General features: G+C 49.3%; 2 protein-coding genes and 1 non-coding gene across 15 annotated transcripts in view; 1 reads left to right on the forward strand and 2 right to left on the reverse strand.

Annotated features, from left to right (window-relative positions):
• Positions 1–2,120: 2,120 nt before the first annotated feature.
• Mir210 (microRNA 210) lies at positions 2,121–2,230 on the reverse strand. The gene has a single exon (NR_029793.1). It is a non-coding gene; the product is annotated as a microRNA 210 (primary transcript).
• A 6,712-nt stretch (positions 2,231–8,942) lies between these two features.
• Gm51460 (predicted gene, 51460) lies at positions 8,943–10,353 on the reverse strand. Its single transcript, XM_030243134.1, has one exon. It carries the CDS (start codon positions 9,946–9,948, stop codon positions 9,460–9,462), a length of 489 nt encoding a protein of 162 aa, XP_030098994.1. The 5' UTR covers positions 9,949–10,353; the 3' UTR covers positions 8,943–9,459.
• The window catches only part of Phrf1 (PHD and ring finger domains 1), a 34,275-nt gene continuing 27,665 nt past the window's right edge, over positions 9,214–15,823 (forward strand). The window contains exons 1-3 of one of the 13 annotated variants that reach the window (XR_389947.3): positions 9,214–9,288; positions 11,964–12,079; positions 13,156–13,278. Coding sequence is in view for 12 of the 13 variants with exons in the window: in XM_006536143.4 (XP_006536206.1) it covers positions 9,257–9,288; positions 11,964–12,079; positions 13,156–13,278 (271 nt within the window). In the remaining variant the exon portion in view is untranslated. Of the gene's footprint in view, positions 9,890–11,310; positions 11,618–11,963; positions 12,080–13,155; positions 13,279–15,823 lie in introns of those variants that run through there. The other 12 variants (XM_006536143.4, XM_006536145.4, XM_006536144.4 and 9 more) reach the window with 12 other exon arrangements.

Raw genomic sequence — 15,823 nt, forward strand, 5'->3', positions numbered from 1 at the left:
GTGAGGATCAGAACCATCGGTGACAAGATGGGTACACCATAGATTATGAGTGTCTTTACACCGTATTGATGAGGACACTTGGGACCAGCTCAGCTTTCTCTCCAGCTGGCTCCTGAGCTAGGTTCAGTTGTTCCTCATTTCTTCTGGGTCAGACAGAAAGGGGATGTGAAAAGCCTGCAATGGAGGAGCAAGGAAGCCATCCATGTGAGTTCAAGAAAGCTGCTTAGTGGTTAGGGCCACCAGGAGCTCACTCCTGTGAGGCATAAGTAAGACCATATTTTCTTTCTTTCCTTTCCTTTTTCTCTGTGTGGCCCTGGCTATTCTGTAACTCACAGTATAGACCGGGCTGGATCCACCTGCCTCTACCTTCCTGGTGCTGGGTTAAAGGTGTGTACTGCCATTGCCCAGCAGACCATATTCTTGCCTAGAGCAGGAAACAGGGAAGGGGAGAGGCTAGGCCACAAAGGGAGGCTCCTGATCTGGTGTCAACAGGCCAGAATGCTCCTGTCTGCATTCCAGCCTGAGCCTGCTGTAGCCTAGACCTGCCTAACCTGTGGCCCCAGGCAGGCAGGGTCAAGCAAAAGGTCACACAGAATGGATCCTAGAGTGCAAAAGCCACTAGGAATGAATCCTTGGTGGAAATTCAGGGGTCTGAGGAACCCAATGCTACCCCCTCCTGAAGCCCTACCCACACTCCAGAGACTTGAATAGACTTCTTGGCACTGGTTCTAAGCCCATTATGGTTCCTCTCCCAAAACTAAGCACAGACTAGTAGATGCAGTACCCAGAGACCACCCCACCCAGGGAGCTAGGCAGGGCTAAGCTGTATCCTCCTCATTTGAGCCTGTCACGTTTCCTAGCAAACACACACCAGTGCTCCCTATGTCCTGAAAAGTGCTTGTTCCTCTGGAGGCCCCTGCCCAGGCTAGGCGTAGTCTGCAGGATGCTGTTCCCAGTGGCACTGAAGAATCTTCCAAGCCTTCCATAGTGGCCACTATGCTTTGAGGGGGAAAGGCTGACAGAGCTCTGCTCCTCTGTGGCTGTATTCAAGTGGACAGAATCCCATTCTCCAAACAGTTGCTAGACCGTTTTGAACCACCAAGCAAGCCTTTGAATTAATGAAAAGTTTACTTTGGAATTTTGTAACGACTTTGGAGACAACAGTGTGATGCTAAAGCAAAGAACAGACAAGCTGCCCACAAATGTCTGGTCCCTGGCAGGGCAAGACCTGGCTGAGTGATGTCAGGACCTTACCAGTTGTCAGTGTTGGGGTAGCCTTGTCTGGGCAATTCAGCCAGAGGTCAGGGCCAGGCTTTGCTAGGCCCCCACCTAGTCACAGTGGTCTTGTTCATTTCCAGCAGAGAAGTGGACATAAGAACCCTGGTTCAGAGGATCTCCCCACTAAGTAGCTTTCCAACAATAAGAGTCAGCTTCATAGTTTCTCAACCCAAGAGGCTGCATGACCCTCCCCATCTGCAGAGCACTCTGAGTTTAATACCAGTGCCAGTCTAGAAAGACCTGGACTAAGCCTGCCCCTCCATCTCCAGGGACTGGACTGGCTCTAGATGTCCTGGCCCTGTAGCCTATAGCTTCCCTGGATATCCTTTTCCACTTTTCCATGGACTTGAGAACACCTAGCAGGAGTGCCCTGGGGAAAAGGCCTGTCCCAGGAGCCCATCGAGAGATCCATGGTACTGAAAGTGGCAGAACCAGGCAGAAGCATTCAGCTGCCAATGTCTTCCTGGAGGTGGCCCTCAGGAGGTGGGTCCTGTAGGTTTTGGTCCTGTTGGCTGAAGTTCATACCTGTGCCTGCCCAGAGAGTCTCTGGGCTTGATGACTTTGACAGTGGCTCTTCTGGGGACTGCACAGCCTGGAACCCTAATACACCTAAGAAGAAAGTTCCCTCCAAGAGGGTATCTGGCCCAAGCTCTGACCCACAGGTGCAGGACAGAGAAGCCCCCAGCCCAACGTGTCTCAGCTGGGCTCCTACAAGCAGGCCTGTCTGTAGGTACAGTCTTCTAGTGACCTGCTACCACCCTGTCTATCTGAATCCAGGTGCCCTTCCTCCGCCCCAGAGTGGACCATTTGCCCGCCGCCCAGACTCTGGTCACAGGGCCAGGGGTTCGCGCTGCCCAGGGACAGATCAGCCGCTGTCACACGCACAGTGGGTCCGGAGCAACGCAGTGTGCGGTGGGCAGTGGCTGTCCTGAGCCTGGAGGGACTGCCCCGGCGGGTGGGCAAGTGGAGGGGGGTCCTCCTCTCCGCCCCCGCCCTCATCTCCTCTAACTTGGGCAACAGAGCCACTCCTCTCTTGTCCCGCCCAATACCCATATCCCCCTGAGAAAAGCAGCCTCGAAGGTGCTCCCCCATCCTCCAACCTTGTAACCCTTCTATTTCACCTGCGACCCCGGCGCAGGGCCATAGCCAGCTCTTGGATCAACTTCAGTGGCAGCAGTGGCCACACTCACACCCAAGGCGGGCCCCAATCGGGTTCAGTTACCCCGCCCCATATGCAAATAGTCTATCTTGCAGCCAATAGCCGGTCTAGTAAGGCCCACCCTGAAGGGCTGCAGCCAGTGAACACGAGGGGGAGGCATCACGCCCCGCCCGCCGCCGAGCAACCCTTCGCGGGCGAGGCCGGCGCGTTCCTTTCTGCACGTCGGCTTGGGGAGGGGCCGCCACCTGCTGGGCGGGGCTTTCAGGGAGGCCTCGCTGGACAGTGTCTCCCTGTGATTGGGCGTTGGTACAACCCAAGGCATGCCTTTTCCTCGATCGGTGGTATGGCCCGGGCTCTCTGCCTCTGGGCCTGGAGTTGGCACTGCTCCCTGGTAGTGAAGTGCTTCATTGGCCCAGAGCAATGAGACAGCTGGACAAGGCAGGCCCTTTGAGGCAAAGCAGCAGCAGCCCCGCCTCCCAGACAGATGTTTAGGCGGGCTGGTTATTCCCCCACTCAGTCGAAGGAAGGACTGCTCCCCTTCGGGAACTCATAACTCTCCAGGCACACGTAGTCCTGGCAGTGACCCAGGGATGGTCTGGAAGGCCAGGGACACCATGCCCTCGGGAGGCACGTACGCCCCTGCCTTTCTTCAGACCCAATAGATCCTCAAAGATGTGTGTCCATCTGGCTGTGAGAAGTGGGTTGTCTCTTACTTGCCTGGAGATCCTAGGGGTCTGGCCCTGGGGAATCCCTTATCTACAGTGAGATTTGTCTTTGCCCTGTAAGCGACCTACTCTGGAGGGAGAGTCCTGCCGAGCTCTGGGCTCTCAGAGGGCTTGCCCCAGTCTTTTGAAAAGTAGGCAAAAGTGCCAGCGTCAGTTATTGGACTCCTCGGAGGAGATCCAAAGCAATGGGATGGAGGTGCAGCCAGAAGAGACCTCCTTCCCTACACACCTCCCTCACCCCTGGTTGTTCCTTGGAGGAATCATGGGGCATATAGCTCATAACCACTCAACAAGATGCAGCAGCTGCTCTTTTGCTTCTGAGGCAGAGATCATCTTTTCTCTTTCCTGTCTACCTCAACCAGTCTTCCACACCATCCTCAGAGATAACCTTGCTCCAGGCAACTCCAAAGGCCACCTTTGTCCACCTCAGATACCCTGGTCCTTGGCTCAGGGTCCAGCCTCCTCAGCTCAGCCTCCTGCCCCTCAATCCCTCTCCCCTGCTTCTTTGACCTCCACATATCCTGAATCTTATAAAGTCTGGGCTGGAGCCAGCCAGCTGCCAAAAACTCAGCCTACGCAGCAAAGCACTAAGGCCCTAAGCCAAATCCATATGCAGAATGTTGGGCATTGTGGCCACATAGGGATGTAGCACAGAGAAGCCAGGCGCTGACTCGGTTTCTACAGAGGGTCAGAAATTGAAAAATCAAGCTGGAAGTCCTGATGGACGCTTGTTAAAACAACAGAGAGATTATACCCCTATAACCTTGAATAGAGGCAGGAACAGGAGGATATGATGCAAGTTTCAGGCCAGCCTTCTGAGAGAAAGACAGAGAAAGAGAAAGGCTTGAATCATGAGAACCCTGAAGGAACTCCTAGGAATGAATTATTGGGACGTCTGAGAAGGTTCACATCTTGAAGGTAAGGCCTAGGTTCAGAGGAAAGACGTCAGGGATTAGGGAGATATAGGGAGAAACTTAGCTCGTTCCTGCCTTTGCTAGGATGTTTCCCACCTGCATCTCAGAACTTCCCATCTGAAAAGCAACCCTTACTGCCCTGTGTCACCGGTGGGTATTATGGTACTGTACAAACGTCTGTCCAAATCCTATTATGGACTATAATTGTGACTTTGCAGAAGTCTTCCAAGTGCCAAAATTAAAAGTGTATAGCTGTAGCTGAAGGGATCAATTGAGCTCACTCACTTCTCTCTCTCTCTCTCTTTGGTTTTTTGAGACAGGGTTTCTCTGTGTAGTCCTGGCTGTCCTGGAACTCACTTTGTAGACCAGGCTGGCCTCGAACTCAGAAATCTGCCTGCCTTTGCCTCCCAAGTGCTGGGATTAAAGGCGCTCGCCACCACCGCCCAGCTCACTCACTTCTCTTTAGAGGACCCAGCACTCACAGAGTGGCTGAGAATTATAACTCTAATTTTAATTCTAATTTTAGGGGATACAATACACTCTTCTGGCTTCTGTGGGGATCTAGCACATACATGGTTCACAGAAAAACTTGAAGGCAAACACAGGCGCGTGCGCGCACACAAAGCGAGAGAGAGAGAGAGAGAGAGAGAGAGAGAGAGAGAGAGAGAGAGGAGAGAGAGCATGCAAGGCTGAGAATGGATAGTTGAGGCTATTATGATTTAACTGGCAGGCCCTAAAGACAGTGTTGGCTATAAATGGCTATAGAGAGACCACAGGCACAGGAAAAAAGTCCATGAAGAAATATAATGCTGCCAAAGCCAAGGGAAACCTGGAGTCCCCAACTGAGAAAGGCGGGAAAGATTCCTCCATACCTATGTAGAAAGCATGACCCTCTTGACCTGGCTTAAATAATTCTGACATCTGGTGCCCAGAACTATGAAAGGATAAATTCTGTCCCTTTAAGCCACCCAATTTGTAGTAAAAGAATACAATGGCCTTGCCTGCAGCTCCCTTAGCTCCTTTCATTCTTACCCATGTCACCTTCATTGCTAAGCTTGCTTCAGCTTCTTTTGGGAATCTCTTGACTGGCCGGCATTATTCTTCTCCTCTTTTATGTTTTGTTTTTTGGGTTTCTTTTTGTTTTTCCCCTTTTGGTTTTGTGAGACAGAATTTCTCTGTGTAACAGCTCTGTCCTGGAACTATCATTGTAGACCAAGCTAGCCTGGAAACTCACAGAGATCTGCCTGCCTCTGCCTCCTGGGTACTGGGATTAAAGGCATGAGCCACCACCATCTGGCACTGTTTGGCATTCTTTTTTTTTTTTTAATTTTTTTTTTTAAGATTTATTTATTTATTATATGTGAGTACATTGTAGCTGTCTTCAGACACACCAGAAGAGGGAGTCAGATCTTGTTACGGATGGTTGTGAGCCACCATGTGGTTGCTGGAATTTGAACTCTGGACCTTCGGAAGAGCAGTCGGGTGCTCTTACCCACTGAGCCATCTCTCCAGCCCCGTTTGGCATTCTTATTGCTAGGTATCAGGTAGGGCAGAAGACAATGTCTAGGCTCAGTGTGGACCCAGCTCTGTATTACTCACTGTTCAGATAATGGGGAAGGAGCTAAACCCTCCGGAAGAGGCTGGACAGAATAAAGGGAGTGCATAGCTTAGTTACACCCTTCTATACATGCCAAGAACACGTATGTCATTTCTATATCTGTACTACTGCTAGACATGATTGGTTGATACTTGCATTACTTGCACTTTACAGGTAGAGGCAGAAGGATTAGGAGTTCAAGGCTATCCTTAGCTATATAGCATGTTTAAGGCCTGCTTGGACTACAAGAGGCCCTATGTCAAAACAACAACAACAACAAAAGGTACTACCTATGTTGGTTTTGGCCTGGTTTGGCAATGGGCAGCTTCCTGCCAGCACCTTTCCTCCCACACTTGATAAGCATGGGTTGATGTGGCTGTATAGGTTGTGTACTGCTCAAAGATGCTGAGGAAGAGTTTTTCGTGTGTCGCTGTGGACCTGTTTGTTTATTATACAAGTTTTTCCTTTTTCGGTAGCTTCCTCCCACATTAAAGGCAGCTACAGAGGAAGGTAGGTAGAAGGGGCCGGCTTTCGTCTATGGGGGCTTCAGGTTTGTTAGGAGCTGCTAGTCTTTCTCCTTCCCAAGGGATTCAGTGGGTGTTGACAGGTATTCCCCTATCTGATGCTCGTCACCAGGTAGGCACTGTTTGTGCAGATGAACCAATGTATGTAGAGATACAAGCTGCAAGGGGAGAATCGGTATTTGCTTCAGAGTGAGGGTGATCTTCCAGGCCCCCCCCCTTATCATGCTGAACCCCAAATAAAGCTTTCTCCCTGTATTCACTAGACCAGTATTCACAGTGGCCCCTGCAGCAAGCATGACCAACATCCATCTCTATCTTACAACAAAGGATGCTGTGGTGGCTCTTCCTGGTTGTCAACTTGACTCTATTTGGAATGAACTACAATCCAGAATTGGAAGGCTCACCAGTGACCCTTATCTGGAGGCTGGGAGACAGAAGTTTCTGATCTGGATCTTGGTATGGAGATCTTGAGGCATAGTGGCTATGGATTCCAGAAGATTAAATATCCGGATTCAAGGTCATCTGGGATTAAAGGTGTGGTGGAACACACCTTTAATCTGGCCTATACCTTCTGCTGGAGAGACCATATAAGGACATTGGAAGAAGGGAGTCTCGCTCTTGCTCCTTTGCCTGCTTGCCATGTGGGACTGAGTAACTGCTAGATCCTTGGACTTCCGTTCACAGCTGCTACTGAACCATTGTTGGGAATTGGGCTGCACTGTAAGTCATCAATAAATTCCTTTACTATATAGAGACTATCCCTAAATTCTGTGACTCTAGAGAGAGATCCCTGACTAATATAGATACTAAGTCACAAAGAGGATGGGGAGCTAACCTCAAGCTACACAAGTGATGGTCTAAAGTACCTGAGTCTAGATCCTCCTCCATCTGCATGCAATTGAATGGTTCACAGAAAAGGGAGGACAGGACGTGTTCCAAGGGAACTGTTTCTGACACCGTCCTTTTTTCTTTACTTCCAAGCAGTAACAATATTTTTAAAGTTATTAGTTCTGTGTTTGTATGTGGGCATATACACAAGAGCAGGTGCCCTCAGAGGCCAGAGGCATTGAATCTCTTGGAGCTGGAGTTGAAGACGGTTGAGAGCCACCATGCGGGTGCTGGGGATTGAACTCTGGTTCTCTGGAAGAGTAGCAACCACCTCTCTAAACCCACCATTAGGAATATTGATAATTTTCCTTTTTTTTAAAAAAAGACTTATTGTGTATACCTAATTCTGTCTGCATGTATGTCTACAGGCCAGAAGAGGGCGCCATATCTCATTATAGATGGTTGTGAGTCAACTTGTGGTTGCTGGGAATCGAACTCAGGACCTCTGGAAGAGCAGCCAATGCTCTTAACCTCTGAACCATCTTTCAGCCACAATATTTCTCCTTTTTAAACTCCTTTAAATTTCCTCTTCTTAGCTAATTCTACTTATCGTTCTCTTCCCAGCAAATCAGCGAATTTACTGCATAGTTACCATGCTGGCCTTTCCTGTTCAGTCTTCTGAGTTTCTCTATACTTCCTCCAAGACTGATACTCTCAGAGTCTCAGATGGGCCTTACTCCCAGCCCCATCGTTTTTGAGTTAAGAGTCTCATGTAGTCTAGACTGTTTTTGAACTCCCTGTGTATGCAAGGATGACCTTCTATATAATCTTGCCTATGCTTCCATATCTAATTTATTTTGTGCCAGGGATGAACCCATGGCTCTGGGCATGCCAGTCAAGCACCCCTCCATCTTAACCACCCCCCTGCTCCCAGGTCCTTTCTTTCCTTTGAGACAAAGAGGGTCTCTTTGTAGCTCTGGCTGTTCTGGAACTTGCTATGTGCTCCAGGCTAGCCTTGAACTCACACTGGTCCGCCTGTCTCTTCTGAGAGTAAAGGTTATGTCACCCTGTCCAGCCCCAGATCCCTTCTTGATGTATGTGTTTGCTTCTCCTTTTCTTGTTTTCTTCAGTACCCTACCCTTGAGTTTCTTTGTAGAATCTGGACTTTTTAGCACTGAAAGTCCCAGGTTCCAAAGCTGGTCCCCACTACCACCACATTTTATCTCCAAGGCAGCCTTTTGTCCTCTGCTCTCTGGGGATAACCCTAGCTTTCCCTCTTCTAAGTAGACTCCTATCTCCTCATCTTCATATTCTTCCTTCCCTCTCCTCCCTGCCCCTCTCATCCAGTTTCTCAGTAAATCTACAGTCTGTCTTCTCCTCCTTTCTTTTTCTTTTCTTTTCTTTTCTTTTTTTTTTTTTCTTTCTTTCTTTCTTTCTTTCTTTCTTTCTTTCTTTCTTTCCTTTTTTTTTTTTGTTGTTGTTCTTGTTGTTTTCGAGACAGGGTTTCTCTGTATAGCCCTGGCTGTCCTGGAACTCACTCTGAAGACCAGGCTGGCCTTGAACTCAGAAACCCGCCTGCCTGCCTCTGCATCCCAAGTGCTGGGATTAAAAGCGTGCACCACCACTGCCCGGCTACAGTCTGTCTTCTATTCCTATCAAAAGCCATCCCTTCTGAGCCACAGTGGTCCCTGGACCACAAAATGGGCAGTTGAGTCCAGTGAGCCATGATTGCCACCTGTTTAGTACCTCAGTGTCCTCTGATCCCCTCAGCCTCTAGGTCAGTCTCAGTTTTGTGGGTCTGAATTTTCCCTGAGTCCTCTCATGGTTCTTCCCCTAATCCTATTATGCTCCATACTTTGACCCCTCTCACCAGGCCTTTATGCGTACTAGGCAAGAAAGTGTCCTACTGCCAGGCGGTAACCTCTAGTTCTGTTCTTTCTATTAATTATCTGTGCCATACAATTAAGTTCTTCACGGTGTTCACAAGTTACTGTGCCTCTCCTCGCCGGGCTGAAGGGGACGGAGGAGCTCGTATATACAGGATCCATCATGATTAACTGCATACTGGAAGGGAACCTGAAGACCCAGGGGACATCCTGAAGCTTTTCTCTAGCGCTCCTCCAGCCGCGGGCTGCAGTTAAGTCCAGCCACCAGGAGGAGGCGCTCACGGGAGGGCGGGACGGTTGTGGGCGGAGACGTGGTCCCGGGGCCGCTCCCATTCATCGCGGCGGATGGGGAGTCGGACTGTACCAACTGCATGGAGGTGAGACCCACAGCCTGGTTTAGTGCACTGGTGAGAGCTCGGACAGCACACGCTCAGCAAAACACTGCTCTCCTCTGACAGTACTTGTGATGGGCTAGTCGGTGTTCTGAGAGGAAGGGGACGCGCTAACGTCTCGTCATCCTCCGCCGCGAGTTCCTCCCCGTTTTGGCCTTAGTAGTTTCCACCAACGGGCAGGGCAGAAAGTTCCGGAAGAGTATGGGTGCACTTCCGGGTCGGGGAGCGCGCGGCGACGGCGGCGGCGGCTGACCGGCCTACTTGCGGTCGTGTTCGGACAGAGGCGGGATCGTCTAGGAGCGTCCGGGAGGCGCGAGGTTCCCGGGTACGTGCGGTAGCCGCTCTGGCCCGGTGTCCCTGTCGCGTCCGGCCGCGCGGGCCACCTATGGTGGCCGTACGCTTTGTCTGTGGCCTTCCGGGCCGGCTAGGCCTACGTCGCTCTGGCCGCGGGTCGGTCCGGAGGACGAGAGGGTGGCTGAGGCCTCGAGCTGAGCCCCGGAACGTCCGGCTGCGACCGGGAGGCCCATGGGCGTGGTGCCGGCCACCTGTCTGGTCATGCGGGAACCTGGACTGGTGCATAAGAAAGGTGTGACCCCTAGCTACCTGGTTTTCTGTCCTGATGGCCCTCGCCCTGGCCAGCACCATCTGAACTTGCCCAAATTGTGCTTGATGTCGCGATTATCGTTTTCCTTAGTTCGAGGAGCCCTCCCAGCATTCTCGAGTAGGCACCACTGTCGGAGCTTTACAGCCATAGTTCGGAGAGGTAAAGTCACTTGTCAGTGTTACATCGCTGCAGAGTGGCAGAGCCAACATTGCTTTCAAACCTGTCTTCCTGTCTTGTGTTTGAACCCCGGGTTGCTCCCATCGTGTCTTGAAAGGAGTACTCTGCAACAGAAAACAGTAACGTGTCTGGCGACTGTCATCTTGGCCAGTGGTTGGAAGCACAGTTGGAGTTTGAGATTGACTTGCAGCTCGGCATTCCTCCTTTCTCCCCATAGACCACTCTATACTCATTCCTCTGGGAAGAATGCTGAGTGAAAAGGGCAACCTGTGGCGTCACTCAGCACTGAGAGAAAGCCAAGACTTGTGTGAGTGAGGTTCACAGAGTTCCTTATAGCTCCTCTTTTCTGAAAACTGGGACCATGACCGAGGTCCCCGTCATGAATGGGCCAAAGCTCTGTGTCTATCTCAGTCTGCATTTTCTAATATCAGAGACGGTGTGTTTCAGCAGGAGTCTGTGGCAAATTCTCTGAGCACCAGGTAGACGTAAGATAGTTTATCAGAACTCTTCTCCCTTTACTGTTCCCAGGCAGGAGCAACATGTGACAATTGACATTCCTTAAGTTATGCCCTCTGTGTTTAGAGACCATCAGCTCTTCTCCTGGCCTTTGACCTCTTGGAGAAGGGTTTCGCCCTTCCCTGTGGCTTTGAGTGGATAGCCTGTGTGTTCTTGAGGCCGATGGACCTCTAGGATCTGGGGCCCCTGATCTTGAGCCCTATTTTTCAGCTTTCTTATGCTGTTTTGTTTTGTTTTGTTTTTCTCTGACTGTGGACATTAGGTTTGGTGGGAAGCATAGGGTACCACAGGATAGGCTAGTGAGTTTTTGAATGAATTTTCTGTGAAAGGGGCTTCCTCTGGAAGTAACTGGGAAAGTTAGGTGGCACAGAGGAGTAAAGACCACATATATGAATAGGTTCTTATTTGGGGAACTAGAGCTTGGTACAGAAGGAAGGTCATATCTAGTGACATTTATGATCCTTCTTTCTCTCTTTTGTTTTTTGTTTTGTTTGTTTGTTTCTGAGACAGGGTTTCTCAGTGTCTCCCTGGCTGTCCTGGAACTCATTCTGTAGACAAGGCTGGTCCCAAACTTAGAATCCGCCTGTCTCTGCCTCACAAGTGCTGGGATTAAAGGTGTGCCACAACTCCCTGGCTCTCTCTCTTTTGTTTTTGAGGCAGGGTTTCTCTGTGTAGGCCTGGCTATCCTGGAACTTGCTCTGTAGACCAGACTGGCCTCAAAGTCAGAAGAGTGAAGACAGGAAGTCTTTTAAACATTGTTCTTACAGGCTTGCAAAGGAGGACTAGCAGGTGTTCCAGCTGACAAAGTCAGGAGAGGGACAGCCCAGCATCTTCTGCCTTTCAGCCTGGGCCACAGGAATGCCATAGTCCCCAGGAACTTCATCTGAGGTTTATAATCTGATGGTGGCCAGCTGAGCAGAGGCCAGTGGGCCAGCATTGGCCAAGAGTGACATGCCCACTTAGTGACAGGCAAATGGGCGACTCACCACTGGAGTCCTCGTGATGACCGGCTCTCAGGTGAAAAGTGCTGCTCTGTTTCAGCGCATATGTCTGTCTGGTTCATTTCTGTATTAGGACTCTTCAGGAATGCTTGGGTGAGAGCATTGCTAGTCCTCAGGCACGAAGACCCTGCTTTGCATTTGGTTCTGGAAACTAGTCACTGTCTCTTATGAAGATGTATTTTATGTTTTATATTTGCACATGGCTCTATGACTAGGGTACTGTGTGTTGTGTCTCACAGCTCAGATTCTACATGTGTGACAGTGCTTAGGCCACCAGGGAGGTCCCTATTGGGAATGGCACCTTTTAGAGTGGGCTCTGTAGCCAGGGAAGGTTGGAGTTATTTGGTTCTGGTCTCTTTCAGAGGTGAACTCCAATGTGCAGCCATGGATGACGACAACTTGGATGAGCTTGTGGCGCACAGCCCTGGGCCAGATGGACCCCCACGGGTTGGCTCCTCAGAACTGGCCAGTGATGCTGGTAAGCACCCCACTGCCACACCCCAATGCTGGCAGGGTGTCTGCAAAGGAATAGCACCTGGTGCTTTCTCCAGGTTACTAAGCTCCTCTTGGGAGCTTAAATGTCAGCTTTCACTTTTAACCTTAAAAAAAATTGTTATAGAAGTATAGTACATTCAGTTTTTTTTTTTTTTTTTTTTTTTTTGGTTTTTCGAGACAGGGTTTCTCTGTATAGCCCTGGCTGTCCTGGAACTCACTCTGTAGACCAGGCTGGCCTCGAACTCAGAAATCCGCCTGCCTCTGCCTCCCGAGTGCTGGGATTAAAGGCGTGCGCCACCACGCCCGGCACATTCAGTCTTTTTGTTTGCTTTTTTTGTTTTGTCTTGTTTTTAAGATGGTGTGGTTCAGACTGTCCTTGAACCCTTGACTCGTGTGATCAGCCCAGCTCAGCCTCCCAAAGTGCGGGTAGCTAAGACTACAATCACATGTCATTGTGTTCCATCTTTTTGTGAGGAGGGAGGATTAGGGATAGAACCTAAAGCTTTGTGCATGCTTAGTAAGACTGCTGTGGGGCTCTAGTTTTTGGAACAGGGTCTTGCTGTGTAGAATAGGATGGCTTCTAGCTGCGGTCCTCCTGACTAAACCTCCAGACAGGGGAATGCATGGTTTTCATTGATTTGTTTTAGTTTTGCCTGGGCTCCTGTGGCCCAGAGGCCTGCTGAGGACGGTCGTGAGCTTCTGACCCCGTGCCTCTGCCTCTCAAACCAACGCTGCGGTTACAGATGTGCACCGCTGTGCTGGGCGCTGGGTGGTGCTGGGTGGTGCACCCAGGGCTTGATCATACTAGGCGTGCACACTACTAGCTGAGCTGTATTTCAAGCCACCTTGTCTTATTTTTAATGCTAGCAACATAAATACAGAGTAAGATGACACATGGCTCCCCATTTTATATCTCTCTAGCCAGCCCCTAACCCCTCCTCTCCCTCCCGACCCCAACCAGGGTAGCCTGGTGTTGTAGACCTGTATATTCCCAGAGCAGCTTTGGCTCCCTGCTTTGACACTGCCCTTTGGGGCCTGTGCTTTTACCTTGTGATCTAGAAGAAAGCAGCAATGGCCAAAGTGGAGACTCTGAAGATGATACAGGCAGTGAGCAGGATGATGACACAGATGGGGAGGAAACAGAGGGGCTGTCTGAAGAGGAAGACCCAGAGGATAGATCTGGTAAGATTATAGCCATTTGAGCCAGTTGCCTTGAATCTCTTAGGGTGTTACCTGTCATAGGAACAACAATTGACTTCTGCTGGAGTTTTTAATTTTTAAAGTTAAGTTTAGTGATAGAATTCTGTGGGTATCTCTTCTGGGAAAATGTCTAAGGACATTGTGCAACATAAGCCATGGGAGAATGTAGGGAGACTGGAGCTCTGAGAGGATGAGCACGGAGGTCTTGGTAGCCTCCATTCATTTTATGAGGGCCAACTGCTAGTATCATCTAGGTGCAAAACAGCTTAGCAGGCACTTAGGGGCATGTGGCCTGGACCTCTTTTAGGACAAAGGGCATTAGTCCTGTCTTGTAGCTCTTTCTTTGCTTATTCAAAAAGCTCATTCTGTGGTATTATTTCAAAAGGCCTGGCTTCTGGGCACTAGAGAAAGTTTATAACTTGAAACTCATGCAGAGAATAATGCTTGAATGACACACTTATACTCTGGAAAACCTTCATGGCTGCCCTGGCCTATGGGCAGTCTGTGAAGGCTCTATGTGGTTGGCATGGCCCCACCCACTATGGCTACCTTTCTCACCTGTCTTAGGGTTTCTGTTGATGTGATATAACATGACCACAAGCAACTTGGGGAGGAAAGAGTTTATTTCATCTTCCTACTCATGGTCCATCATCTAAGGTAGAAAGGTCAGGAGCTCAAGGCAGGAAGTGATGCAAAGGACATGGAGGAGGGACATGGAGGAGTGTTGCTACTTTCTTAACAGCGCCCGGGACAACCATCCCAGGGTGGCACTGTCAGCAGTGAGCTGGGCCCTTCCACGACATCAGTAAGAAAATGTTTTACAGGCTTAGCCACGAAACTGTCTGGTGGGAGCATTTTCTCAGTTGAGGTTCTCCAAATGAATCTAGCTTGTGTTAAATTGACCTAAAATTAGCCAGTATACAAACACAGGGCTCAGTTGGACTGAGTTCGGGTTTCCTTCTGGTGGCAGGCTCAATGCACCTACTTTTTCCTAAATTTCATTATAGCCTTTGGCTGTCAATGAGAGTGTTCTAGAGAGGTAACCCTTGTAATCGGGACAGTACTCATCATACAGGAGTAGAACTGACTGTGAGTTATGTAACCTTGTATTGATAACAATTGTCCAGCTTTCCAAAGCTAGTTAGCCTTGAATTCACTCCATAGTCAAACCTCACATTTCTGGCAATCTAGGCTGGAGAGGTGGCTCAGAGTTTGAGAACACTGCTCTTTCAGAGGTCCTGAGTTCAGTTCCCACAACCACATGGTGGCTCATAACCATCTATAATGAGATCTAGTGCTCTCTTCTGGCTTGTAGGCATACACATACAGGCAAAATGCTGTATACAAAATAAATAAATATATCTTTAAGAAAAACATTCCTGGCAATCTTTCTGCCTCAGCCTCCCAAACTACTAGAATTAAAACATGTTACCACTATGCCTGGCCAGGCTTTTTTCTTTTCATTCTGAGTGTGGACTAGAGAATGAGTCTATCCTGGATTAATGGTACAGACATGGCTCTTTTGCCTGTTTCCGGCATTGAGGTGGGCTTGTCCTATTCTCACCAGACTTGAACAGTTGCTGATGCTGGGGCCGGGGATGTCAGGCACTATTGGGTAGCTCTGGCATCCCTTCCTGAAGTTTGGAGAATTGCAATGGCCAGAAACTGATTGTGAACCAGATTGAAGGTGAGACCCATTCAGCCAGGATTCTTGGTATCCAGAGCTTGCTATCTAATGGTACAGACCAGCTGAGGTGCAGCAATCAGAGATAGATGCTCAGAGTGTATATGTGACATTGGGGTTAGGGATAGAATTTAACAGCTGGGAGGAAGTAAGGAGCTTTTAGAGAGACACATCTAAGCCACAGCCTAATGAACAGGAGCTAGTCATATACTTGTGGGAGCTGGGCTGGAAGCAGAGAATTAGTGAGGAAGAGATGATGTAGAAATTCAAAACCTAAGGTGGGCTTTGTGAAGGACTGAGATAAGCCCAATCCTGCACCTAGTGCAAGTGTCTTTTCCTTTCCTTCCTTTTCTTTTCCCTTTTTTTTTAAAAGATTTATTTATTGGGCTGGAGATGGCTCAGCAGTTAAGAGCTCTTCCAGAGGTCCTGAGTTCAATTCCCAGCAACCACATGGTGGCTCACAACCATCTGTAATGGGGTCCGATGCCCCTTAAGGTGTGTTTGAAGAGAACAACAGTGCATTTACATACGTTAAATAAATAAATAAATAAATAAATAAATAGGGCGGGGGTGGAGGAAGATGAACAAGGCAGTTTGTAGAAGACGTTATTTGAGGCTTCAGTTTAGAGGAGTCTGTGACCATCAAGGTAGGGAGCAGTGCAGTAGGCAGGCCTGTCATTGGAGCAGTAGCTAAGAGCACACATCTGTAAATATAACTATGAGGCAGAGATACTGGGTAATGGTCTTTTGAAACTTCAAAATTCTTTCCCAATGACATACATCTTCCAGTGAGGCTACACGACCTAATCCTTCCCAAACAATTTTACCAACTGGGGACCAATA

Source organism: Mus musculus, chromosome 7 (genome assembly GCF_000001635.26).
Source record: "Mus musculus strain C57BL/6J chromosome 7, GRCm38.p6 C57BL/6J".
NCBI classification, from domain to species: Eukaryota; Metazoa; Chordata; class Mammalia; order Rodentia; family Muridae; genus Mus; species Mus musculus.

What these genes read in the sequence shown, in the direction of transcription:
- Gm51460 (XM_030243134.1), bottom strand. Translation starts at nt 9,948, where the DNA reads ATGGTGCTGGCCAGGGCGAGGGCCATCAGGACAGAAAACCAGGTAGCT.